This window comes from Trachypithecus francoisi, unplaced genomic scaffold (assembly GCF_009764315.1).
Source record: "Trachypithecus francoisi isolate TF-2019V2 unplaced genomic scaffold, Tfra_2.0 Lachesis_group5, whole genome shotgun sequence".
NCBI classification, from domain to species: Eukaryota; Metazoa; Chordata; class Mammalia; order Primates; family Cercopithecidae; genus Trachypithecus; species Trachypithecus francoisi.
The window spans coordinates 138,374,367-138,400,546 of record NW_022681470.1 but is presented as its reverse complement, the minus strand read 5'-3'; the positions used below and the strand labels follow the sequence as shown (position 1 = coordinate 138,400,546).

The window sequence follows — 26,180 nt, the reverse complement described above, 5'->3', positions numbered from 1 at the left end:
CAGGGTCACGTGGCTGCGGCCACCGGCGCCTACGCGCCTCGCACGCCACCTAGCGGCCGCGCCTCGCACCCCGCCCCTCTCTCTAGCGGCCTGCAGGAGGCGGCGGCCTCAGCATCCTCCTCCGGGAAATGGGGCCAGGGCAGCCGCCGCCAACTCCCCTTCCCCCCGCGGCTTCCTGTTTTAGGAACACGCCGAGCTGGTTCTACCTCGGGGCTTTGGCACTGGCTGTTCCTCTGGCCTGAGAATTTCCTCCCCCAGCTTTCTTCAAGGATAGATCTTTGTCATTCTGGCCTATGCGCAAATGCCACCTCCTCAAAGGCCCTCCCTGACCACCGACCTAAACAGCATCCCCAGAAAACAACGTATCACTCTCTCTTTTGCATGGCACTTGTCGCTAGCTGCAGATGTTTCTCATTTTAGGGGTTTACTGAACACCTCCCCATCTCATCCCGGAAGCTCACTGAGGGTGGGACATGGGTGCTCCATAAAACAGGAGTGGGCATTAGGGTCCTGAGTTCTGGGAGATGCCCAGAGACCCCAGACCCCCAAGTCCCACCCCATCCTGTGGGAGCAGGGGCTGTGCGGGGCTGCCGGGCCCAGGGACATCCCTCGTTCCCGGCCTCGCTCAGGAAGGGATCAAGTAGGCTGGAGACAGAGAGGGACCTGGCATTCCAAATCATTCAGGCCTAGGGGAAGGGCATCTCCTTTCTCGCTCTTTAATCTCACTCTGCTCTCTTGACACAGTTCCAGCAATGCAGCCCCAGGTACCAGCTCCGAAAAGGATGCGGTGGGGCGGGGTGGGGAACCTGCCCAGGGGGCCCAGCCCTGGGGCGGGGCGGGGCGGGGCGGGGGCGCCTCCTTCCGGCCCGCGGTCCGGGCGCCCCTCGCAGCTGTCCAGGCCACAGCAAGCCCGGGAGTGGTGTCTGGGCGAACGAATAAATAGGGGTGGTCAGTCGTCAGGTGGGTCAGGTGGGCTTGTGATCCGGGTGGCTTTTGAGCGCGTGGAACTTGACGCTGTCCAGCTTCTCGAAGCGCTTCCCGCAGCGATCACACGTGAAGTTATACTGCACCTCCGCAGTGTGCTTCTTCATGTGCCAGTTGAGGGACGCCCGCTGCCGGCACTGGTAGCCACAGATCTCGCACCTGCCAGGAGCCCGTGGCGGCACGGGGCGGGATCAGAGTGGGCAGGGCGGGGCCCTACAAGGCTGAGAGCAGGTGGAACTGGGCCCAGGCACTGCGTGGGGGCGAAGCCGCCCCTGGGACCTGCTGGGATCCCCTCCCCACCCAATCCTCTAGCGGCACGGGGCGGCCTGTCACTCACTGCAGGGGGGTCTCGCCGGTGTGCGTGCGCCGATGTACCTCCAGGTGGTTCTTCCTCTTGAAGGACTTGCCGCAGGTCTCGCAGGTGAATTCACGGACACCTGGGGGTGGTGGGGACCGAGGCTGAGGATGGTGGGCTATAGGGTGTCTCTGATGTGCTGCAGACTGTGCTGCTAGAAGGAGCATCGGGCTGTCTCCTTGGATCTCCCAGGACTGCAGGTGCAGGCCGACCGAACCCTACGACCTTCCCATGCAATTACCCAGAAACGCAATCAAGCGGAGCTGAGATCGAACTTGGGTCCCTGAGGGGCATAGGGTGCAAAGTGCCAAGCCAACATGGGTTTGAATTTGTCGTGTGTGTGTGTGTGTGTGTGTGTGTGTGTGTGTGTATTTTGAGATGGAGTTTCGTTCTTGTTGCCCAGGCTGGAGTGCAATGGCCCAATCTCGGCAACCTCTGCCTCCCGGGTTCAAGCGATTCTTCTGCCTCAGCTTCCCGAGTAGCTGGGATTACAGGCATGCGCCACCCACCATGCCCAACTAATTTTGCATATTTAGTAGAGACAGGGTTTCTCCACGTTGGTCAGGCTGGTCTCGAATTCCTGACCTCAGGTGATCTGCCTGCCTCTGCCCCCAAAGGGCTGGGATTACCACCGTGCCCAGTCTTGTCCCCGATATTTGAACTTTGGGTGATTTTGCATAAAAAAAAATCTTCTGCCCGGCGCGGTGGCTCACACCTATAATCCCAGCACTTTAGGAGGCCAAGGAGGGCAGATTGCCTGAGGTCAGGAGTTGGAGACCAGCCTGGCTAACATGGCGAAACCCCGTCTCTACTAAAAAGAAATATACAAAAATTGGCTGGTGTGGTGGTGGGCGCCTGTAATCCCAGATACTCGGGAGGCTGGGGCAGAAGAATTGCTTGAACCTGGGAGACAGAGGCTGCAGTGAGCCGAGATCAGACTCCAGCCTGGGCAACAGAGTGAGACTCCATTGCAAAAAATAACCACACACACAAAGAAAAATAAAAAATAAAAAAACAAAAAACCAAACTTCTGATCTCCTCTGATATCAGCAGCTCTGGCCCTCAGCACCATGCCCTATCGCTGGACATAGGCACCATGGCTCTCCACTGTGTCCCTAGCCCAGACAAAAGACCTGCATCTCTGCCACAAGTGGAAACCGAAGCCCAGTCCCAAGCCAGCTGCTCCTCTCTGCCCAGCTCTCCTTCCTGCTGCTGCTTGGATGGGTACTGGTCTGGCCTGTGGCCCCAGGTGCTACTATAGGTTCCAGTCTGGAAGAGCAGTGGTGGTGTCAGCTGCTCCCTAAGTCTTGCATGAGACCTACTCATGGGGTCATGGGGCATGGGGTCGTGGGGATAGGAGGGAAGAAGGCCGGCCCCGCCCAATTCCTGTGATTGATTGGTAATAGTCCCTGTCGCTGTGGCTCACATAGTTACAGCTTACTGAGGACAGGGAGGAAGCTCCTGGGGTGTAGCCCTGTGCCTGGAGACCCAGCACTGGGCTTTGACCCGCCAGTCCTGGCCCAGGCTCCCAGCCCCATGTCCCTGTGTTCCCTGCTCATGCAGCCAGCTGGCCCAGGGCCTGACCTGAATGGATGATCATGTGCCGCCGTAGGTGGTTGGATAAATAGAACTTCTTGCCACAGCCAGGATGAGGGCACACTTTGGTCTTTCCTTTCCGATGCACAAGATTGACATGGTTCTGGGGACGAGACGGGCAGGAGTGGGTCCCACAGGCCCACGGAAGGGGCTCTGGGAGGCGGGGAGAGATGAGGGCAGCTGGAAGGCAGGTTGGAGCTAGCCTCCCCAGGAGAAGGGAAGAGGGGTACCCTTGCCCAGCTCAGAGATTCCCAGGGGCACAACTGGGGTCAAAAGACAGCTTTTCTATTTTTTGAGAAGGAGCCTTGCTCTGTCGCCCAGTCTGGAGTGCCGTGGTGCAATCTCGGCGCACTACAAGCTCTACCTACCAGGTTCATGCCATTCTCCTGCCTCAGCCTCCCGAGTAGCTGGGACTACAGGCACCTGCCACCACACTGGCTAATTTTTTTTTTTTGTATTTTTCAGTAGAGATGGGGTTTCACTGTGTTAGCCAGGATGGACTCGATCTCCTGACCTTGTGATCTGCCCGCCTCAGCCTCCCAAAGTGCTGGGATTACAGGTGTAAGCCACCATGCCCGGCCAAGGGCAGTTTTATTGAACACCTACTATATGCTAGGCTCTGGACTGGGATATCTGTCAACTCTGTGAAGGGCCCAGATGTTAGCCCAATTAATCGATGGGGAAACTGAGGTTCAAGGCTCAGTGGTTTGGCCAGGGTCTTACAGGTGGCCAGTGGCAGGACTGGGATTGGATTTGAGGGCTGTCAGCCCCCATGGGCCTGGAACAGGCAGCCCCAATTGATTCATTCCTTTGTTCTTTCCCTGTTTAACATACTAGAGCAACCCTGGCTCCAGCTTGCAGGCCTGGCTTGCACTAGGTGCTTAACGCATGCTCAATCAAAGCATGGCATGGCACATTCAAAGGCCTCTTGTTGCATCCTCCCATGCCAGGTGTGGGGTGTGACAAGTCCCTGTCTTTGCCTTCAGGGGCACCTCATCAAATTCCAAGGGGCAAACTAGAGGTAGGACATCCTGGCGGTGCCATGGCCTGGGCCTTGTGGGCCTGGCCCAGGCTGCTCCGGGTGGCGGCCTCACCTGGAAGCTGCTGAGGGCCACGTAGACTTGGCTGCAGCCCTCATATGGGCAGTGGAACATCTCGAGCAGGCCGTCCGCGTCCATCACCCGCGACCGCTTGCTCCGCCGCCTCCTGGAGGGGAAGGGGCCATGAAATCAGGGCTCCCACACCAAGCAGGCTGGGGGACTGCAGGCCGCTCCTAGCCCTCGCCCTCACCCTTGCCCACCCTGGCACCCACTTCTCAGGCTCCTTGGGGATTTCATAGATGATGGCTGACATGTCGCTGCCATCCAGCTCCTCCCCGTCTGCCTCTGCCTCGGGCTCTGCGCTTTCAGGCACCGACGTTGCCAGTTCCGGGGCTACTGGCTCCTCCTTCTCCTCCTTCTTGAGCAAGCACAGGTCCTCCTTCTCTACGGGGTGGACACAGGGTGGTGTCCGCAGGGGACGAAGGCTGCCAAGGTGCCCACTTCGAGGGCCACTTCTCACCCGGCCCCTCCCAGGCCCAACCACCCCTGGCCACAGGCCATGGCAAGTCCCCCAGACCTTTCTTGGTCTCGATGCCTGCTACTGCAGTGGCGTCCGTGGTGCTAGGCTGGCTACCCTCGGGCTCTGTCTGGGTGTAGGCCGCCACACCCTCCATCATGGCACAGGGCCCCTCCTCGCCCAGGCCACCGCCGGGGGCACCGCTGCCCGCTGCCATGTTGAGGTGAATGCCCTCGGCCGTGAGAGCGTCGTAGCCAGGGCCCGCGATGATGATCACCTGTGAGCCTGGCACCATGCCTGGCATGGGGCAACTGGCCACCACCTCACCCAGGGCCTCCTGGGGCACGTTCTCAAAGAGGGCGCCGGGGCCCGCACCCACTTGCACGGGCACCGGCACGCACACCACCGTCTCCAGGGCTTCGGGCCCACTGCCTGCCGGGTTGGGGCACAGCGGGGTACCCTGCTCAGCCAGGCTCTCCACATGGTGGACGTCAAAGGGGATGTGTACGCCCTCCTGAGTGATGAGCCCGCTGCTGCCCACCGGACTGGTGGGTGTCACCGCCGCTGCCGCTGCTGCAGCCTTGACTGGGTGGCCTTCAGGGGGCTCCTCAGAGTCAGAGCCAGAGCCAGAGCTGGACGAGTCAGAGCTGCCGGCCACCAGCCCATTGCCCACTGTGGGGACAGAAGAAAGGGAATGGTTATGATAGCTGCGGCCACTGGTATTTGTTTATTTATTTTTAATTTTATTTTTCTCTTTTCTTTCTTTTTTTTTTGAGACAGTCTTACTCTGTCACACAAGCTGGAATGCAGTGGTGCGATCTCAGCTCACTGCAACCTTGGCATCCCGGTTCCAGTGATTCTCCTGCCTCAGCCTCCCAAGTAGCTGGGCCTACAGGCGTGTGCCACCACACCCGGCTAATTTTTGTATTTTTTGTAGAGACGGGGTTTCACCATGTTGGCCAGGCTGGTCTTGAACTCCTGACCTCAAGTCGTCCGCCCGCCTCAACCTCCCAAAGTGATGGAATGACAGTGGTGAGCCACCGTGCCTGGCCGAATTTTTATTTTTTTCTGTTTTGAGATGGAGTCTCACTCTGCCACCCAGGCTGGAGTGCAGTGGCGCAATCTTGGCTCACAGCAAGCTCTACCTCCCAGGTTCACACCATTCTCTTGCCTCAGCCTCCCGAGTAGCTGGGACTATAGGCGCCCGCCACCACGCCTGGCTAATTTTTTGTATTTTTAGTAGAGACGCGGTTTCACCGTGTTAGCCGGGATGGTCTCGATCTCCTGACCTTGTGATCCGCCCGCCTCGGCCTCCCAAAGTGCTGGGATTACAGGGGTGAGCCACTGAGCCCGGCCTGAATTTTTCTTTTCTTTCTTTTTTTTTTGAGACAGAGTTTTGTTCTGTCACCCAGGTTGAGTATAATGGCGTGATCTTGGCTCACTGCAACCTCTGCCTCCTGGGTTCAAGCGATTCTCCTACCTCAGCCTCCCAAGTAGCTGGGATTACAGGCATGCACCACCACACCTGCCTAATTTTTGTATTTTTAGTACAGACGGGATTCCCCATTTTGGCCAGGCAAGTCTCGAACTTCTGACCTCAGGTGATCCGCCCGCCTGGGCCTCCTAAAGTGCTGGAATTACAGACATGAGACACCTCGTGCGGCCCCGATTTTTCCAAGTAGAGATCAGGTCTTGTTATGCTACCCAGGCTGGCCCTGAACTCCTGGGGTCTAGTGATCCTCCCACCTCAGTCTCTCAAAGTGTTGGGATTACAGGTGTAAGCCACCATGCCCGGCCAGCAGTTGGTATTTGTTGCGGGCTCTTCAGGGGCTGGACACTGTGACCCTCTCACTGCCTAAAACAGCAATCACTTCTCAATCCCCACTGTCCCTAACTGTTCCAAGATGACTGACCCAGCTGACTACCCCTACTCCAAGGCACACTCTCCTCTCTTAGCCCCCAGACCCACACTCTGGTGTCTTGGGCCCTTCCTGGTGGCTCCTTCCAAGTTTATTTGGTTCTTGCAGGCCTGCAAGGCTTGGCCCGGTGCCTCTCCTCAGTGCTCACCTTACCCCCAGGCTTGCCCAGGCTGATGGGGTTAAAGGCCACCCTCCGATTCTCGATGCCAACTGAATGTCCAATAATTCAATCCAATCTGACATTATCTTCCTGGAGTGGGCATCAAATCCTCCAACTTAAAGGCTCAATCCCGCAAGACCGCCTGACTACAGATGTCAGCTGCAAGTCCCGGGCTACCCTGTATGTCTGACCAATGGGCTATAAATTGGGGGTTTCTATGACTCCATCCTCAGGTTTGATAATTTGTTAGAACAACTCACAGAACTCAGAAAATGGCTCTACCTATGATTGCAGCTTTATTATAAAGGATTCAACTCAGAGACAGCCAAAGGGAAGAGAGGCACAGGGCAAGATACGGGGGGATGGTGAGTGCTTCCATGCCCTCTCCCGGGGCACCACCGTCCCAGCATCTCAATGTGTTCACCAGTCTGGAACTGTTCAAGAGGGTTTTTTTTTGTTGTTGCTGTTGTTTGTTTTTTTGAGACACAGCCTTGCTCCGTTGTGTAAGCTGTAGTGAAGTGGTACAATCTCAGCTCACTGCAACCTCTGCCTCCCGGGTTTAAGTGATTCTTCTGCCTCAGCCTCCAGAGTAGCTGGGACTACAGGCATGCGCCACCACGCCAGGCTAATTTATTTATTTTTTATTTTTTTGTATTTTTAGCAGAGACGGGGTTTCATCATGTTGGCCAGGCTGGTCTGGAACTCCTGACCTCAGGTGATCTGCCCGCCTCGGCCTCCCAAAGTGCTGGGATTACAGGCATGAGCCACTGCGCCCGGCTAAGTATGTATTCTTATTATCACTACAACCACCCATGGCCTGGTGACTCCATACGCAGTTTCTGCCTAGACCTCCATGTTGAGCTCCAGATTCTTCCATCTCACTGGCCCCCTAAGAGGGTCTCACAGGCATCTCAAACTCAGATCTGCAACACTGAGCTCTGTATCTTCCCTCCCACAAGGCCTGCATTGCTCACAGGTGTCCCTGACTCAGCGGATGGCAGCTCAGTCTCTCCAGTGGCTCAGGCCAAAGTCCTGGGGCTCTTCTTGACTTCTCTCTCTCTCACACCCACTTCCAATCTGTCAGCAAAACCTGTTGGTGCTGCATCCAAACTACATCCACCTGCAGCCTGACCGCTTCTCCCACTTTCCCTGCAGATGCTAGTCACGGCCCCACCAGCCTCCTGCCAGGGCCAGGGCAGTCCCTTCTGTTGGGTCCCCGGCTCCTGAGAACCTGCTCTTTACCTCCTGTAAAAAAGGCAGGTTAGCTGCTCACTAAATCCCTCTGTTCCTGGCACCAGCACTGACTACACTTCCCAGCATCCCTTGCGGGTAGGTGTGGCCATGTGGCTGAGACCCTGCCAATGGAATGCAAGTGAACAGGTGCTCCCAAGGTTGAGCCTCCACTTTTCTCCCCGCCAGCCAGCCAAGATCCAGAAGGAGGCTGGAGCCATAGAAAGGAAAGAACCTGGGTCCTCGGATGAAAGGCAGTCTGCAGGATGGAAGCACCAGGCTTTGTGTATGGGAAACAAACTACTATGCCAGGTCACAAGAGCGGGGGTGTGTCTGTTTCAGGAGGTGTTCCATCACCTCCTGCCCTCGTCTCCTCTCCTAATGTCCTTGGAGACACTAGATAAGTTCCTGCCTCAAGGCCTTTGCACTTGCCATTCCCTCGGCTTGAATCCTCTTTTTTTTTTTGAGATAGAGTCTTGCTCTGTCACCCTGGCTGAAGTGCAATGGCGCGATCTCGGCTCACTGCAAGTTCTACCTCCTGGGTTCACGCCATTCTCCTGCCTCAGCCTCGCAAGTAGGTAGGACCACAGGCGCCTGCCACCATGCCCGGCTAATTTTTTGTTTTTTAGTAAAGATGGGGTTTCACCGTGTTAGCCAGGATGGTCTTGATCCCCTGACCTCGTGATCTGCCTGCCTCAGCCTCTCAAACTGCCGGGACTGCAGACGTGCGCCACTGCGCCTGGCTGGCTTGAATCCTCTTCTGTCTGACATCTGAGAGGGCTCCTCCCTCCCCTCCATCAGACCCTTCATTAAAGGGTATTTTTTCAGGGGGAATTTCCTGACCATTCTGCCTCAAATAGTTCCTTTTTCCCTCCTTTATTTTTTCCCAAAGCACGTACCACCTTATAGTGCACTCTATATTTTTATTTTTGAGATGGGAGTTTCACTCTTGTTGCCCAGGCTGGAGTGCAATGGTGCAATCTCAGCTCACTGCAACCTCCACCTCCCTGGTTCAAGTGATTCTCCTGCCTCAGTCTCTTGAGTAGCTGGGATTACAGGCATGCCTGACCATGCCCCGCCAATTTTTGTATTTTTAGTAGAGATGATGTTTTACCATGTTGGACAGGCTGGTCTCAAACTCCTGACCTCAAGTGATCCACTCGCCTCAGCCTCCCAAAGTGCTGGGATTACAGGCGTGAGCCACCACACCTGGCCTATATTGTAATTAATTAATTTTTTTTTTGAGACAGTGTCTCCCTCTGTCACCTAGGCTGGAGTGCAGTGGCACAGTCATAGCTCACTGCAGCCTCGGGCTCCTAGGCTCAAGCGATCCTCCTGCTTCAGCCTCCTAAAGCACTGGGAGAGGTGCACCACTATGCCCAGCTAACTTTTTAATTTTTTTGCTAGAGATGGGGTCTCACTATGTTGCCCAGGCTGTTCTCTAAGTCCTGGCCTCAAGCAATCCTAACTTGGCTTCCCAAAGCACTGGGATTACAGGCTTGAGCCACTGCGCCCGGACTATGTTCTATATTTTTACTGGTTTATCCTGCTTACAATCCACTTCCCCTCTAGAATGTAAACTCTGTAAGGCTGTGGGGTCCCTGTGCAGAGCCCGCCACGCTGAGAAGGTTGCCTGGTGCGCAGTGAGGGTTCGTTCCAATAAATGAATGAATCTCCATTCCCCGATCTTGGCTCATTGCAGCCCCTGCCTCCCAGGTTCAAGTAATTTTCATGCTTCTGCCTCCCAAGTAGCTGGAAGTACAGGCATGCACCACCACACCTGTCTAATTTTTTGTATTTTTAGTAGAGACCGGGTTTTGCCATGTTGCCCAGGCTGGTCTCGAACTTCTAGCCTCAAGTGATCCATCTGCCTTGGCCTCCCAAAGTGCTGGGCTGGCATTATAGGTGTGAGCCACTGTACCTGGCCCTTGGGAGCGTTTTGGTTGTTTTTGTTTGTTTGTTTGTTTGTTTTAGACAGAGTCTTGCTCTGTTGCCCAGGCTGGAATGCAGTGGCACGATCTTGGCTCACTGCAACCTCCGCCTCCTGGGTTTCAGTGATTCTTCTGCCTCACCCTCCCAAGTAGCTAGGATTGCAGCCTTGCGCCACCATGCCCAGCTCATTTGTGTATTTTTAGTAGAAATGGGGTTTCACCATGTTGGCCAGGCTGGTCTTGATCTCCTGGGCTCAAGTGATCCACCTGCCCGGCCTCCCAAAGTGCTGAGATTGGCTGGGCGTGGTGGCTCACGCCTGTAATCCCAGCACTTTGGGAGGCCAAGGCAGGCAGATCACAAGGTCGAGAGATCGAGACCATCCTGGCCAACGTGGTGAAACCCTGCCTCTAGCTACTCAGGAGGCTGAGGCAGGAGAATCGCTTGAATCTGGGAGGCGGAGGTTGCAGTGAGCCGAGATTGCCCCACTGCACTCCAGCCTGGGCAACAGAGCGAGACTTCGTCTCAAAAACAAAACAAAACAAAACCAAAGTGCTGAGATTACAGGTGTGAGCCACTGTGCCCAGCCTTTGTTTTGGGTCTTTAGTGAGTAAATATGTATAAGGGCTTAGGACAGCAGGAGACTGAAAGTAGGCACCCTGTAAGTTTCCTATTATTATCATCTCAGTGCCATTCAGGGCAGTGAGATGCCCACTCTTGATGGACCTGGGGTGGCAGCAGGGTTGGCGATAAGGAGGATCAGCCCCTCTTTTTAAATAATTTTCCCTTGTCCTGTATTCTGCAGGGTGGTCAAACCCCCGGCACCATCCTGAAGGAGGGGCAATTGCCTAATGAGCGGAGGGAAGGGCCAGAGCAAGCGTCTGCATCCACCTGACTGCAGCGTCTGCTAAGTCTGGCTGACTCCAGACTTCTCCCCAGGTAATGACAGCACCAACAGAAATAGTCATGGGCAAGGCACAATGGCATATGCCTGTAATCCGAGCACTTTGGGAGGCCAAGGCAGGAAGATTACTAGATCCCAGGAGTTTGAGACCAGCCTGGGCAACACAGTGAGATCCCGTCTCTACAAAAAATTTAAAAATAAGCTGGCTGTGGTGGTGTGTGCCTGTGTTACCAGCTACTCAGGAGGCCAGGGTGGGAGGAACACTTGACCCAGGAGTTGGAGGCTGCAGTGAGCTATGACTGCACCACTGCACTCCAGCCTGGGCAACAGAGTGAGACCCTGTCTCTAAAAAAGTAAATAAAAATAAAAAATTAGCCAGGTACAGTGGCTCACACCAGTAATCCCAGCACTAAGGGAGGCCGAGGCAGGAGGATCACTTCAGGCCGGGAGTTCAAGACCAGCATTGCTAAAGTGGTGAAAATCCATCTCTACTAAAAATACAAAAATTAGCTGGGCATGGTGGCTCACGCCTGTAATCCCAGCTACTGGGGAGGCTGAGGTGAGAGAATTGCTTGAACCCGGGAGGCAGAGGTTGCAGTGAGCCAAGATCTTACCACTGCACTCCAGCTTGGGAGACAGAGAGAGACTCTGTCTCAAAAAAATAAAATAAAATAAGGCTGGGTGCAGTGGCTCATGCCTGTAATCCCAGAACTTTGGGAGGCCAAAGTGGGTGGATCACCTGAGGTCAGGAGTCTAAGACCAGCCTGGCCAACATGGTGAAACCCCATGTCTACTAAAAATACAAAAATTAGCTGGGTGTGGTAGCAGGTGCCTGTAATCCCAGCTACTCGGGAGGCTGAGGAAGGAGAATCGGTGGAACCTGAGGGTTGGAGGTTGCAGTGAGCTGAGATCACGCCATTGCACTCTAGCCTGGACGACAAGAGTGAGTTGGGGCATAAGGAAGCTGCTCTGGGCACCACCCACACCCCAGCCTGACCCATCACCAAATGGGCCAGTCAGATCACTCCTGGGGCTTAGGGTTCCTTGACTGCAAAGTGGGGATGATGACAAGGCCATGCAGAAGATTCATGGTGGCTCTGGGCAGGGCCAGGAGTGGCACACAGTGAGGGGGGCAGTAAAAGGCAGAGGAGGGCGGAATGCAGGTCCCAGATCACGGGACGGGGCAGCCGAGGGGCCACTGCACGCTGGGAGCCTGGCCAACACTTGGTGGGACGGTCGTTGGCGGGGGCGCCCACCCGGAACACCTCTCACCCCCGGCTTCCCCTCGGCCAGCTGGGATGCCACCTGCTCCGAGAGGCCAGCCAGCGCAGGCTCAGCCCCGGTGACTGCCCCACCCTCAGCCCTGACAGGACGCCTGGCAGTGTGCCCCGCACTCCTTCTCCAGCCAATGCCAAACCCCTGAGGCTGCCGGCAGCCCCCTCACCACTCACTGGGGCCAACTGGGCCTCCCTCACTGAGTGCCTGCCCCATGGGATGGAAAGGAGAGAGGCAGGGACGGTGAGGGTGGGGATGGAGGAGGAGAAAGGGGAACGGAAGGAAACAAGAGAAAGAGAGGGAGGGAGGATGAAACAAAGAAAATGAAAGATCAAGGAAGGAGACAGAGGCAGCTCAAGGGAGGAGAAATGGGGAACAGGAGGGGAACAGAATGGAGGGGGAAGGCAAGAAGTGAAGCCTGGAAAGGCAGAAGGTGAGAGAACGCAACTGGGAGCCGGAGAAAATCAAAAAGGAGGTAGCGGCCAGCTTAGCCAGGGCTCAGGAGAGCATCACAGCCTATGGAGCCATAAGGCCTGGGTGGTTTAGGCGGCCGTTTCACCGTGGGGGCCGAGCCCTGCCCCAGCAGGCCTGCCCCCGCCCCAGCTGCCAAGCCAGGGCTCCTGGGCCCTCAGCCAGCCCTGCTCGGGACCGGCCTTGGGCACAGATGGGCAAACTGCTCCGTAAAGAGGGACTGCCTCCCCGTTCAGGCTCTGTAAGGACTCAGAGGGCAAGGCCACGAAGGGCTCGGCCTGGCCCAACGTGTCCCTGCTCTGTCCCAGTGCCAGAGCCACTGTGGCCACTATTCTGTCTGTGATGCTAGCCTAGGGCTAGTAAGAAGCCCCCAGACATGGGCGGCCGCCGATGTGCCCTCGCCCCACAGACCCACCTTTGTCACTGTCTGGGTCTGAGTCGCTGAGGGGCTTCAGGGGCGAGTGCAGGTCCTGGAAGTAGCGGTGGCCAGCTTCGCACTGCCACACGGCCGTGGTATACAGGCCGAAAGTGGGGTCTAGCTCCACCAGGTGCGGCTCGTACGGGCAGCGGTGCTTGTGGTCCTCGTACCAGATCACCACGTTCTTCAGGCAGTTCACGTTGCGTCGCCGCCCTGTGGACCAGGGCCGAGGGGTGGGTGTAAGGGACGGGGCTCAGCCCATGGTGACATGGCTGCCTGAACCACCGGGGCCTTATGGGTCCCATGGGTTGGGAGGCCCTCCTGAGTGCCATCCAGGCCTGCACCCAGTTTAGAGGGGGACACTGAGGCTCAGAGAGGAGAAGCACCCCCTGTAGGTAATGCGGACTGTTCTATTGGCCAAGTCATGTAAACAGTGGAGCCTAGCGCACAGTAGGTGCATAATAATTGTTAGCTGCTTATTATTGTTCTCATCTTCATCAAACGCCTAGACCAGTGCAGTCCTCAGGCCCAGGACTCCCAGGCTCCCACCCTAACGAGCCCATGCAGCCGCAAGAGGGCGCCTGTGAACGCCCGAGTCAAGTCTGTTCCCTCCTCTGCTCAGAATCCACCATGAGGGCCAGGCGCAGTGACTCACACCTGCAATCCTAGCACTTTCGGAGGCAGAGGCGGGTGGATCACTTAAGGCCAGGAGTTTGAAACCAGCCTGGCTAACATGGAGAAAACCCATCTTTACTAAAAATACGAAAATTAGCCAGGCATGGTGGTACATGCCTTTCGTCCCAGCTACTTAGGAAGCTGAGGTAGGAGGATCACTTGAGCCCAGGAGGTGGAGGATGCAGTGAGCCGAGGTTGCGACACTGCTCTCCAGCCTGGGCAACACAGCAAGACCACCTCCCTCAGGGTAAAAGCCAAAGTCTTCCCTTCGGCCCACAGGGCCCACTGTGACTTGTCACCTCCTGGCCCTCACCCGCTTGGTGACTCCACTCCACTCCAGCCACACAGCCTCCTCGCTGTTCCTGGAGCAGGCTAGGTGTGGCTCACTCAGGGCCTTGGCACGGGCTGTGCCTGCTTCCCCCAGATAACTGTCTTGCTCCCTCCCCACTTCACTCAGGTCTCCCCCAAATGCACCCTCTCCGAGAGGCCGCTCCCTGCCCAGTCACTCTAGCCAACCTTAGCTTGCTGTCCGTTTTCTCCAGGTAGTACCTAGATGCCATCTGTGGCCATTTGTTTACATGTGCCCTGTCTCTTCCACCAGAATGTCAGCTCCTCAAGAGCACGAACATTGCTGTTTTGTTCCTCCTGTACCCCCAGTGCCCCCACAGGACCTGGTACACAGCAGGTACTCCAGGAACATTTGCTGGATGAAAGAACGCTGTATAAAGGGTGGGCACAGTGGAGCCGGACCACCTGGGTTTGAATCCTGGCTCTGCCCCTTCCAAGCTGGGTAGCTCCAGGCAAGTGACTCAGCTTCTCTGAGTCCCAGGGGCCTCCTCTGGGCTGGGGAGAATAAGGGATTCCCATCCCGGAGGGCTGCCAGGCAGGAGGGAGGGAGTGAAGACATCTCCAGGACACAGAACAAGGCTGGGCACACAGTGAGTGCTGGGAAATGGTATCTGACTTGTGTGATGGTCCTGGTCCCTCGGCCAAGTGCGAGGAGAGCATGTCCCCCACTCCTGTGGGCCGGGAGATGAAGAGGGGCCCAGAAGAGGTGTTTGGGTCTAGGGAATGCACCCAGAGTCTCCAACCATGAGGGCAACAGAGTCATCACCCACGGCCGCCTCTCCAGCCCAGCCCTTTCCCTCCTCATTGCGCTCCTCATCCCTTGAGGATTTAGGGTGAAGGTCCTGGCTCCCCCTGCCTCTGAAGAATCCTAAGAAGGGGAGGGGCTCACTGCCACCAGCTGGCCTTCACCCTGCTGGACATGGCCTGTGACCCCTAACTCCAGGGCTCAGAGCTGTGCAGACCCTGGCTGTTCAGACTTCCACCGACTGGTGGCCAGCAAGACAGGAGAGGCAAGCTCCAGACCTCCCCTCTAACCACCAGTGCCTGGCTCCCCCTGCCCTTAGGGCTCTGCACAAGCTGTTCCCTCTGCTCGGTTCTCCCCTGGCTGACTCCCATGCCGGGAGCAAAAGACTGAGGGAGCCAAGGACACTGCCTGAGACATGAGACACGTGGACCTGGGTTTGAACTCTGGCTCTGCCGGTTCCAACTGTGCTGCCCAGGGCAGCGACCTGGCCTCTCTGGGCCTCGATTTCCATATTCCCACCACTCCCAACTCTCCCCACCTCCCCCAGGCTGAGCCTCCACTTACTTTTCTTCCGCTTTGGCTTTTTGGGGACCTGCTCCCAAGGCTTCCTGCAACAGAGAGAGGCAGTGAGGGTGAACGCGGGGCCAGCGCGGGGTCTGTCTGACCCGTAAGTAATGACAGTGACTACAGCCACCGAAAAGAAATCTCAACTTTTTCTGTTTTTGAGATGGAGTCTCGCTCTACTGCCCAGGCTGGAGTGCAGTGGTGAGATCTCAACTCATTGCAGCCTCCGCCTCCCAGGTTCCAGCGATTCTCCTGCCTAAGCCTCTCAAGTAGCTGGAATTACTATAGGTGCATGCCACCACACCCGGCTCATTTTTGTATTTTTAGTAGAGATGGGGTTTCACCATGTTGACAAGGTTGGTCTCGAACTCCTGACCTCAGGTGATCTGCCCACCTTGGCCTCCCAAAGTGCTGGTATTACTTTGGGAGTAATACCAAGGTACTACTTCGCTGGTGAGTGGCCACGCCTGGCCTGAACATTTTTTTTTTTTTTTTGAGACAAGGTCTTGCTCTGTCACCCAGGTTGGAGTGCAGTGGCGCAATCTCAGTTCACTGCAATCTCCACCTCCCGGGTTCAAGTGATTCTCCTGCCTCAGCCTCCTGAGTAGCTGGGATTACAGGCTAATTTTTGTATTTTTTTTTTTTTTTTGAGACGGAGTCTCGCTCTGTCGCCCAGGCTGGAGTGCAGTGGCCGGATCTCAGCTCACTGCAAGCTCCACCTCCCGGGTTTATGCCATTCTCCTGCCTCAGCCTCCTGAGTAGCTGGGACTACAGGCGCCCACCACCTCGCCCGGCTAGTTTTTTGTGTGTTTTTTTTAGTAGAGACGGGGTTTCACCGGGTTAGCCAGGATGGTCTCGATCTCCTGACCTCGTGATCCACCCGTTTCGGCCTCCCAAAGTGCTGGAATTACAGGCTTGAGCCACCGCGCCTGGCCAATTTTTGTATTTTTAGTAGAGACAGGGTTTCACCATGTTGGCCAGGCTGGCCTTGAACTACTGACCTTGTGATCTGCCTGCCTCAGCCTCCCAAAGTGCTGGGATTACAGGCGTGAGCCACCGCTTTTTGAAGGAGTCTCGCTCTATCACCCAGGCTGGGGTGCAGTTGTGCAATCTCGGCTCACTGCAGCCTCCGCCTCCCACACTCAAGTGATTCTCGTGCTTCCAGAGTAGCTGGGATTACAGGCATGCACCACTATGCCCAGCTAATATGTGTGTGTGTGTCTGTGTGTCTGACCTCAGGTGATCCGCCCATCTCAGCCTCCAAAGTGTTGGGATTACAGGCATGAGCCACTGCGCCCAGCCTGGAATCTGAACTTTTATGTACCTGTCCCCAACTCCAGCACTGTGTCACCAGGCCCCTCACTTGGACTCTCTCCCCTACTGCCACCAGCCCTGGGAGAGGCCTCTAGCATCATCACCACCTCAAGGAGCAGGAAAAACAGGCTTGGAGGGGTGAGGCCACCTGCGCCCTGGGTCCCACAGTCAGGGAGTAGAGAAGTAACAAAGTGGGTATGAAAAGTTGGTGTGGAAGCAGAATTCCAAGATGGCCCCCACAGTTCCCCTGGGATATATGCCCTGTATGATCCTCTTCCCCTGAGCAGGGCAGGCCTGTGAGTAGGACTGGACACCAAGCCTTGGTTAGGTGACTGTGAGTTGATCAAAAGGAAGCATGCCTTGCGGGGCACAGTGGCTAAAACCTGGAGTCCCAACTACTTGAGAGGCTGACAGCAGTCTTGGCCCACAGCCAGCAAGACAGTGGGTACTGTCTGGGTGTGGTGTCTCACACCTGTCATCCTAGCACTTTGGGAGGCTGAGGCAGGAGGACTGCTTGAAGCCAGGGGTTCAAGACCAGCCTGGGCAACATAGCAAGACCCCACCTCTATTTATACATTAAAAAAAAAAAAAAAAGGCCAGGCTCGGTGGCTCATGCCTGTAATTCCAGCACTTTAGGAGGCTAAGGTGGGTGGATCGCTTGAGGCCAGAAGTTGGAGACCAGTCTGGGTAGCATAACCTGTCTCCACAAAAAATATAGAAATTACCCAGGTGGTGGCATGTGCCTGTAGTCCCAGCTACTCAGGAGGTTGAGGTGGGAGGATCACTTGAGCCTGGGGAGGTCAAGGCTGCAGTGAGCCACGATCATGCCACTGCACTCCACCCTGGGTAACACAGTAAAACCGTGTCTCAAAAACAAAGAAACAAACAAAAACAAACAAAAAACGATCTTCATCATGGTACAGCCCTATCACTTGATCATCAATAAGCAAATGGTACAATGATCATTATGATTATCAGTATCATCATAGAGCCCGGGTCCCCTGGCCTCCCTGCTGTGGCCCAGACCTGCTCTTGCCACAAACATCTTGACAACCAGTCTAGTGTCTCTTACCAGCAAAACTGTCCACCCCCTCTGACTCCTGCCCAGCCCTGTAACAATTCTCGGTACCATACCCATCTGGTTCCCAGGACTGTACCTTGGGGCTCTTCCATCCTTCCTGCCCCAGGCTCTGCCCCTGCCTCCAGCTCTGCTCTTCCAGGTCCCATCCCATGTGACTCTATCCCTTCCCACGCTCCACCCTGCCCTGCACATGGCCACACTGGCTGTGGAGACTCCCACCCAACCCAATACCCAAGTCTGGCTCTGTCACCAAGGTTGGAGTGGAGTAGCGCTATCTCAGTTCACTGCAACCTCTGCCTCCTGGGTTCAAGTGATTCTCCTGCCTCAGCCTCCTGAGTAGCTGGGATTACAGACGCCTGCCACCATGCCCAGCTAATTTTTGTATTTTTAGTAGAGACGGGATTTTGCCATGTTGGCCAGACTAGTCTTGAACTCCTGACCTCAAGTGATCTGCCCGCCTCAGCCTCCAAAAATGCTGGGATTACAAGTGTAAGCCACCATGCCCGGCCCCAAACCCAAGTCCTAATGTCCCCAGCCACCTCTACCCACTCACTGCTGGAGGCTGGGAGTGTCACATTGCAGTGGGGACAGTCGTGGGTATCAGCCAGACCCAAGTTCAAGACTCAGCTCTGCTATCAACTGCCTGTGTGACCTCAAGCAGGTCTTGTCCCCTCTGAGCCTCAGTCTCCCTGTCTGTGAAGTGGAAATAGTAGTAGTGCCTCCCACACAGGATCACCATGGGGAGCAAGCGAGGTCATGTGTAACCTGGTGAGCGCCACTTTCCAACCCCAATGCAGGGCTCTCTCCCTCAAACTGCCTACCTCTCCTGTCCACTTCTCCAACTTCTGCCACTTCTCTGTGACTCCCAGCAGAGGCCACTGGCACCAAGGACCACAGCTACTGGGGCTACTCAGGCCCTGGCTTTGCTGTTCCCTGCCATTTCCTTTCAGTCTTCAGTCATTCCCACCAGCATCTAGATATGCCATGATTTCTCCTGTCTTGGATTAAAATCATTTTGATACCCACCTTCCCCACCAGCCCCTTCCCCATATCTTTTTTTTTCTTTTTGAGACAGGGTCTCGTGGTATTGCCCCAGCTGGAGTGCAGTGGCACCATCAAAGCTCACTGAAGCCTCAACCTCCAGTGCTCAACTGATCCTCTTGCCTCAGCCTCCTGAGTAGCTGGGACCACAGGCATGCACCACTGTGCCTGGCTAACTTTTGTATTTTTTGTAGAGATCGAGTTTCGCCATGTTGCCCAAGCTGGTCTCAAACTCCTGGGCTCAAGCGATCCTCCTACTTCAGTCTCCCAAAGTGCTGGGATTACAGGCATGAGCTACCGCACCCAGCCTCCTTCCTCATTTCCCCTCTTTGCCACGGTTGTCTACACTCGCTGTCTCCATATCCTCTCCTCTGTCTCACTGGAACTCCTCCAGTCAGGGCTTTTCTCCATCACGTAAGACACTCTCCCATTACGGTCACCAGTGATGGCCGCTTCACTTGGCCCAACAGCACTGGACATGATAGACACTTTCTTTGGCCTCCTGGGCGCTGCCACTGCCCAGTGCTCCACTGGCACTGGGGCTGCTGCTTCTCCCTCACCTCCCTTACCAAGGAGAGCAAATGCCACACTCAGGCCTGTATTTTCTGTCTGAAAGTATCCCTTTAGTAATTTTTTTTTTCTTTTGAGATGGAGCCTCGCTCTGCCGCCCAGGCTGGAGTGCGATGGCGTGATCTCGGCTCACTGCAACCTCTGCCTCCCGGGTTCAAGCGATTCTCCTGCCTCAGCCTCCCGTGTAGCTGGGACTATAGGCATGTGCCACCAGGCCCAGCGAATTCTTGTATTTTTAGTAGAGACAGGGTTTCAATATGCTGGCCAGGCTGGTCTCGAACTCCTGACTTCATAGTCTGCCCACCTCAGTCTCTCAAAGTGCTGGGATTACAGGTGTGAGCCACCGTGCCTGGCCGAATTTTATTTTATTTTTTGAGACAGAGTCTTGCTCTGTTGTCTAGGCTGGAGTGCAGTGGCGCCATCTTGGCTCACTGAAACCTCTGTCTCCCAGGTTTAAGCGATTCTCCTGCCTTAGTTTCCCGAGTAGGTGGGACTACAGGTGTGCGCCACCACGCCCAGCTAATTTTTGTATTTTTAGTAGAGACATGGTTTCAATATGATGGCCAGACTGGTCTCGAACTCCTGACTTCTCGATCTGCCCACCTTGGCCTCCCGAAGTGCTGGGACTATAGGCATGAGCCATTGTGCCTGGCCTATTTTTATTTTACTTTTTGAGACAGAATCTTGTTCTGTTGCCCAGGCTGGAGTGTAGTGGTACGATCTCAGCTCACTGCAACCTCCACCTCCCGGGTTCAAGCAATTCTCCTGCCTCAGCCTCCCAAGTAGCTGGGATTACAGGTGTGCACCACCGCACCCAGCTAATTTTTGTATTTTCAGTAGAGACAGGGTTTCACCCTATTGGTCAGACTGGTCTCAAACTCCTGACTTCAAGTGATCCACCTGCCTCGGCCTCCCAAAGTGCTGGGATTACAGGTGTGAGCCACCGCGCCCTGTCCTCCTTTTTTTCTTTTTAATTGTTGTCAGGAGTAGCGTGAACCTCCTTGGACTCATCATCAGCTTTACCAATTGTTAACTCTTGGCCAACCTTGTATCACAATGTGTACCCCATCCATTCTTCAAGCCACACACATCCTAGAGACAGTTCCTTCTTTTTTTTTTTTTTTTTGAGACGGAGTCTCGCTCTGTCGCCCAGGCTGGAGTGCAGTGGCTGGATCTCAGCTCACTGCAAGCTCCACCTCCGGGGTTCACGCCATTCTCCTGCCTCAGCCTCCCAAGTAGCTGGGACTACAGGTGCCCGCCACCTCACCCGGCTAGTTTTTTTTTGTATTTTTTTAGTAGAGACGGGTTTCACCGTGTTAGCCAGGATGGTCTCGATCTCCTGACCTCGTGATCTGCCCGTCTCGGCCTCCCAAAGTGCTGGGATTACAGGCTTGAGCCACTGCGCCTGGCCGAGACAGTTCCTTCTAAAATATAAACCAGGCTGGGTGTGGTGGTATGTGACTTGTATTCCCAGTTACTCGAGGCTGAGGTGGGAGAATCTCTTGAGCCCAGGAGTTCAAGACCAGCCTGAGCAACATAGCAAGACTGCGTCTCAAAAATAAATAAATAAATAAGAAAATAAAAGGCCGGGCACCGTGGCTCACGCCTGTAATCCCAGCACTTTGGGAGGCCGAGGTAGCCAGACCACTTGAGGTCAGGAGTTCGAGACCAGCCTGGCCAACATGGCGAAACCCTGTCTCTAATAAAAATACAAAAATTAGCCAGGCATAGGGGCGCACACCTGTAGTCCCAGCTACTTGGGAGGCTGAGGCAGGAGAATCGCTTGAACCCAGGAGGCAGAGATTGCAGTGAGCTGAGACTGTGCCACTGCACTCCAGCCTGGGTGACAGAGCAAGACTCCATCTCAAAAAAAATAAATAAAATAAGGGGGGGCAGGGGAAATAAAGGCAGACCATACCACTTCTTTCTCCGTACAAAATCTTGCACTTAAGAAAAGGCTTCCGGCCGGGCACGGTGGCTCAAGCCTGTAATCCCAGCACTTTGGGAGGCCGAGACGGGTGGATCACGAGGTCAGGAGATCGAGACCATCCTGGCTAACATGGTGAAACCCCGTCTCTACTAAAAAATACAAAAAAAAAAAAAAACTAGCCGGGCGAGGTGGCGGGCGCCTGTAGTCCCAGCTACTTGGGAGGCTGAGGCAGGAGAATGGCGTAAACCCGGGAGGCGGAGCTTGCAGTGAGCTGAGATCCGGCCACTGCACTCCAGCCTGGGCGACAGAGCGAGACTCCGTCTCAAAAAAAAAAAAAGAAAAGGCTTCACGTCACTGGGAGGAAAAACTGGAGTCCTCTCCACGGCCCTGGATGACCTTTCCTGTCACCAATCTGTCCTTGTCTTCCCTTCTCCCCCTCACTCATTGCAGTCCAGCCATACAACCCTCTTCAGTTTCCTGGCACACAACAGGGTCCTGCCTCAGGGCCTTTGCCTTTGCTATTCCCTCCGCCTCAACTCTTTCCCAGAGATGTGCATGGCTCCTCCTAGGTTCCTTCAGGTCTTCACTGAAATGCTACCTTCTGAATGTGACCACCTTCACTCCCTATTTTAAATTCCAACTCACACTCTTCATTCACTTTTGTTTTTTCCATAGCCCCTATCTCTCTCTCATGGACTATATAACTTCCTTAAGTTTCTAGTCTGTAGTAAACAGCCTTTTGCCAGGTATGGTGGCTCACGACTGTAATCCCAGCACTTTGGGAGGCTGAGGAGAGAGGATCCCTTGAGCTGCAGAGTTCGAGACCAGCCTGGACAACATAGTGAGACCCCCATCTCCATAAAAAATAAAAAAATCAGCCAGGCGAGGTGGCTCACCTGCAGTCCCAGCTACTCGGGTGACTGAGTAAGGAGAATTCCTTGAGCCTGGGAGGTTGAGGCTGCTGTGAGCTATGAACATGCCACTGTACTCTGGCCTGGGTGACAAAGTGAGACCCTGTCTCAAGAACAAACAAACAGGGCTGGGCACAGTGGCTTACACCTGTAATCCCAGCACTTTGGGAGGCTGAGGCCGGAGAATCACTTGAGCCTAGGAGTTTGAGATCAGCCTGGGCAACATAGGGAAACCTCTGTCTCTACAAAAAATACAAAAATTAGCCAGGTGGGGTGACATGCACCTGTGGTCCCAACTACTCAGGAGGCGGAGGTAAGAGGATCACTTGAACCCACGAGGTTGAAGCTGCAGTGAGCCGTGATCATGCCACTGCACTCCAGTCTGGGCGAGAGAGTGAGACCCTGTCTCAAAAAGAAAAACGAGGGCCAGGCGTGGTGGCTCATGTCTGTAATCCCAGCACTTTGGGAGGCTGAGGCAGGTGGATCACAAGGGCAGGAGATCGAGACCATCCTGGCTAACATGGTGAAACCCCGTCTCTACTAAAAATACAAAAAATTAGCCGGGCGTGGTGGCGGGCGCCTGTAGTCCCAGGAGGCTGAGGCAGGAGAATGGCATGAACCCGGGAGGCGGAGCTTGCAGTGAGCGGAGATCGTGCCACTGCACTCCAGCCTGGGTGACAGAGCAAGACTCTGTCTCAAAAAAAAAAAAAAAAAAAAAGGAAAACGAACAAAAAAAAATCCCAGGCCTTTGAACAAGCCATCCCCTCTGCCCACCAGAATGTCTGTTCCATGAGGCAGGTATCTTTGCGCTCCCAGCATTTCCAGTCCTGTTCTTGAGCATATAAATCAGCCTGCTGCCCTGGGAAAGGGGTGGGTATAATTCAGCAGGACCTGTTTGATTCTTGACTCTCAGAATCTCCCCCGAGAGAAACATGCGAACATGTGCACCTGAAAACCAGGGCAGAACAAGGATTTCCTTGCAGCACTGCTTGTGATAGGGAATAAATATCATCCTCGTAAAAGTTAATACTCAGGGAACCCACTACCTGCCAGGCACTGTTCTAAGCTCTTTACCTATTTTAACTCAATCATCCCATCAACGTATAAGGCAGGAAGGGAAAAACTCCATCCACACCGCTCCTTCTCAAGATAGATAATTTACTTTACAAAGACAGGCTTCTCTGCCCTCCACCTGCCCAGCTACCTAGCGGTTTCCTCTTCATCCGAGTATCCCTGGGCTGAGTTGCTTCACAGAAATAGGTTTAGGGGAGTGAAGTCCAGGTTGTGAAGAGTCCCCCGGGTGTGCTGGATCTAGGGTTACCGGAATGGGGCCATACGGAGTCCCAGATGGGGCACCGGAACTTCAGGAAGAGCAGGGCTGAGTGCCCCACGGTGTCCAGAGTCCCAGGCCAGGTGGGGAATTAAGCGGGGGAGGATGAGACCGGTTGGGGGGGGGCTGCCCCTCCAGGGACTGGGTAGTTACAAGGCCTGGAGGTGGGGCCAGTCCCAGGATTGGGCCGCCAGAGTTCTAGCGGGCGGAGCCCAGCGCTCAGAAGGCGGGTAGAGGGGCTGGGTGCATCCTAGGATTGGGCAGTCGAAACGATGGGAGGCGGGGCCACAGGCCAGGCGCGTCCCGGCCTGGCAGTCGGAGACCCAGGCCGGCGGTCCTGCTCCTGGGCGGGGCTCGCAGGTGCCGGGGGCAGGGCCTCAAGGCGGAGGGGGCGGGGCAAAGCCCGGCGGGGGCTGGGGGCATCTCCTCCCTCCCTCCTTTGGGGCCAGGCCCCCTCACCCGTGGCGGCCGCTCCGCTGGCCGCGCTCCAGAGAGATGAGGTAGGCGGCGAGCTTGGCGTCGCTCCAGCCGCTGCGGCGCCGCAGGTCCACCCAGGGCCCGTGCGCCTCGCCCAGGTACACGCGCCGCACGTCGTACTTCTTCCGGGACTCGAGCCGCCGCCGGGCCCGGTCCGACTCCGTGAGTCGCGGCCGGCCCCGCGCCTTTCGGCCCGCTGCGCCCTCATCGGCTGCTGCCTCCCCGCCCGCGCCCGCCTCAGCCTCCGCCTCCGCCTCGGGCTCCGGCGCCCGCTCCGCCATCCCCCCCACCTTGGTTACCAGCCTCCCCCGTTGTTAGGAGCCGGACCGGAAGTGGCGCGCATCTTCAGCGCCGCCGAGAAATTTCTCACGGTCTCTCGCTGCCCTGGGGCGCCAAAAGGAGACTAAGAACGGAAACTGCGCATGTGCACAACCAACAGCGCCCCCCCCCACCCCTTTTTGATCAAACTTTCTAACTTCGCTTGAAGGGGGAGAACCAGAAGAGCTTGCAGACCCTGGGGGGGGGTCTCGCCTGCCCATCGCTGGCAGCCTGAGATCCTGGGGAGGGGATGCCACACTGCCAGAGAGGAGGGAAGGGAGCCCCAACCAGGAAAACATTTATTTGCTGTACACTCAAAGGGCATCTCATGCCTTCAGTCCACCGCCTCCTCGGGCCACAGCCTGTGCCCTCACGCCGGCTCAGACTCAGCTCTGGCCCTGCTGCTGTCGCTGCAGGCTGTCGTCTTCCTCGTGGTCCTCGGGCGGGGGCGGTTCCTCCAGCCCTGCAGAGGATGTGTGGAGCTCCCCAGTGGCCCCGGTCAGGCGGAAGACCACCGGGATCTGGGCCAGGGTTGGATTGGTCTTCTGCAGGCCCTGGATCCACTTGGCCAGCGTCGCCTGATCATGAGCACCCGCCATGCACATGGCGAAGACAGGGCCTTCCTCCACTGTTGGAAGAGATACACCCTCAAGGTTTGCACAGTGGGGGCTGCAGCGGCTAACCCATGCCTACACCTTTTTGAGGTGTTTTACACTCCCTTCCACTTTCTTTTTTGTTTGTGATGGAGTCTCGCTGTGTCGCCCAGGCCGGAGTGCAGTGGGGAGATCTCGGCTCACTGCAACGTCCGCCTCCCAGGTTCAAGTGATTCTCCTGCGTGGCCTCCAGAGGAGCTGGGATTACAGGCGCACAGCACCACGCCTGGCTAATTTTTAAATTTTTATTAGAGATGGGGTTGCACTATGTTGGCCAGACTGGTCTCAAATTCCTGACCTCAAATGATCCACCCGTCTCAGCCTCGCAAAGTGCTGGGATTACAGGCTTGAGCCACTGCACCCAGCTTCCTTCCACTTTCTTGTGCCTCCAAACCTTTGCACAAGCTAGCCCTGCTGCCTAGGCTGCCCACTCCACACTTCACCCAGGCGATGCCTCCTGGGTCTTCTAGATTCTGCCAGGAAGCCCTCCTGACCTCCCACTCAAGGCATGCTCCTCTCCCAAGCTCCCCAAAGTGTAATTTGCCTGTTCCCTTACTGACTCAAGGGACTAGGTTTGTCCTGGTGACACCCAGTAGCCAGCACAGAGGTGTGGAGGGAGGGAATGACCAAGGGCCGACAGGGCTGAGTGGCCTGAGGTCTGGAGCCCCTGAGGCAAATGAGAGTGTGTGGCGGGAGGACGAGGGGGTAAGTGGACTGCAACTCAGCCTGGGCCTACTCCTTGACCCCAGAGGCCGCCCCTCATCCTGGCTGGTGTTTGGAATGTTTGGAAGTCCTGCCTGTCCAGGTTCTTGCCTTTTTTTTTTTTTTTTTTTAAGAGACAGGGTCTATGACGTAGGCCGGAGTGCAATGGCTCAATCATAGTTCACTGCAGCCTTAGCTCCCGGGCTCAAGTGATCCTCCCACCTCAGCCTGTCAGAGGGCTGAGATTACAGGCACACCCACCGCACCTGGCCCGATTTCTACCTTCATTGATGTCAAACTCGTAGTCGTCCCAGCCACTCCTCGAATACTCCAGGTCCAGCTGCATCGGGTAATAGAGGTTCCACTCCTCTGGCGTCTCTTCCACTTCCTACTCCAAGGAGGGGAGTGCAGGCAGGAGGGTCAGAGGCCGGGGCTCTTGCAGTCTCCCTCCCCCAGCCTCTCCCATGCACCCTCAGGGTGGTGCCAGCCCCACTCCCCAGCCCCGACACGTGCTTTGCTTTAAGCCCTCACCCTCTCCTCCGGGGGCAGCAAGTCAGCTCTGAGGATGTGGTAATACACACACTTGTTTCGGAGCCACAGGGAGAAGGGGCCCTCGACAAAGATGGGCCGGGCAGGGTTGTGGCGGGCCAGGGCAGCCTGCTGATCGGGACTCTGGATTCCTGGTGTGGAGATATACATGCCCTGTGCCCTGTGAGGGACTCT

At 55.9% G+C, this 26,180-nt stretch overlaps 2 protein-coding genes across 6 annotated transcripts in view; both read right to left on the bottom strand.

Moving 5' to 3' along the window:
• Positions 1-700: 700 nt before the first annotated feature.
• ZNF653 (zinc finger protein 653) lies at positions 701-24,201 on the bottom strand. The gene is made up of 9 exons (XM_033197613.1): positions 23,767-24,201; positions 15,131-15,174; positions 12,796-13,011; positions 4,553-5,164; positions 4,248-4,419; positions 4,030-4,141; positions 2,924-3,038; positions 1,322-1,421; positions 701-1,143 (listed from the first exon to the last, which is right to left on the bottom strand). The coding sequence occupies exons 1-9, from the start codon at positions 24,063-24,065 to the stop codon at positions 966-968; spliced, it is 1,848 nt and encodes a 615-aa protein (XP_033053504.1). The 5' UTR covers positions 24,066-24,201; the 3' UTR covers positions 701-965.
• Positions 24,202-24,210: 9 nt separating this feature from the next.
• ECSIT (ECSIT signaling integrator) overlaps positions 24,211-26,180 on the bottom strand; it is a 29,606-nt gene continuing 27,636 nt past the window's right edge. For 4 of the 5 annotated variants that reach the window (XM_033197615.1, XM_033197618.1, XM_033197616.1 and 1 more), the window contains 3 exons: positions 25,989-26,137; positions 25,740-25,845; positions 24,211-24,730 (listed from right to left, as the gene is read on the bottom strand). In XM_033197615.1, coding sequence (XP_033053506.1) covers positions 24,489-24,730; positions 25,740-25,845; positions 25,989-26,137 — 497 coding nt within the window. In that variant the 3' untranslated portion in view covers positions 24,211-24,488. The remainder of the gene's footprint in view (positions 24,731-25,739; positions 25,846-25,988; positions 26,138-26,180) is intronic. The other variant, XM_033197617.1, reaches the window with a different exon arrangement.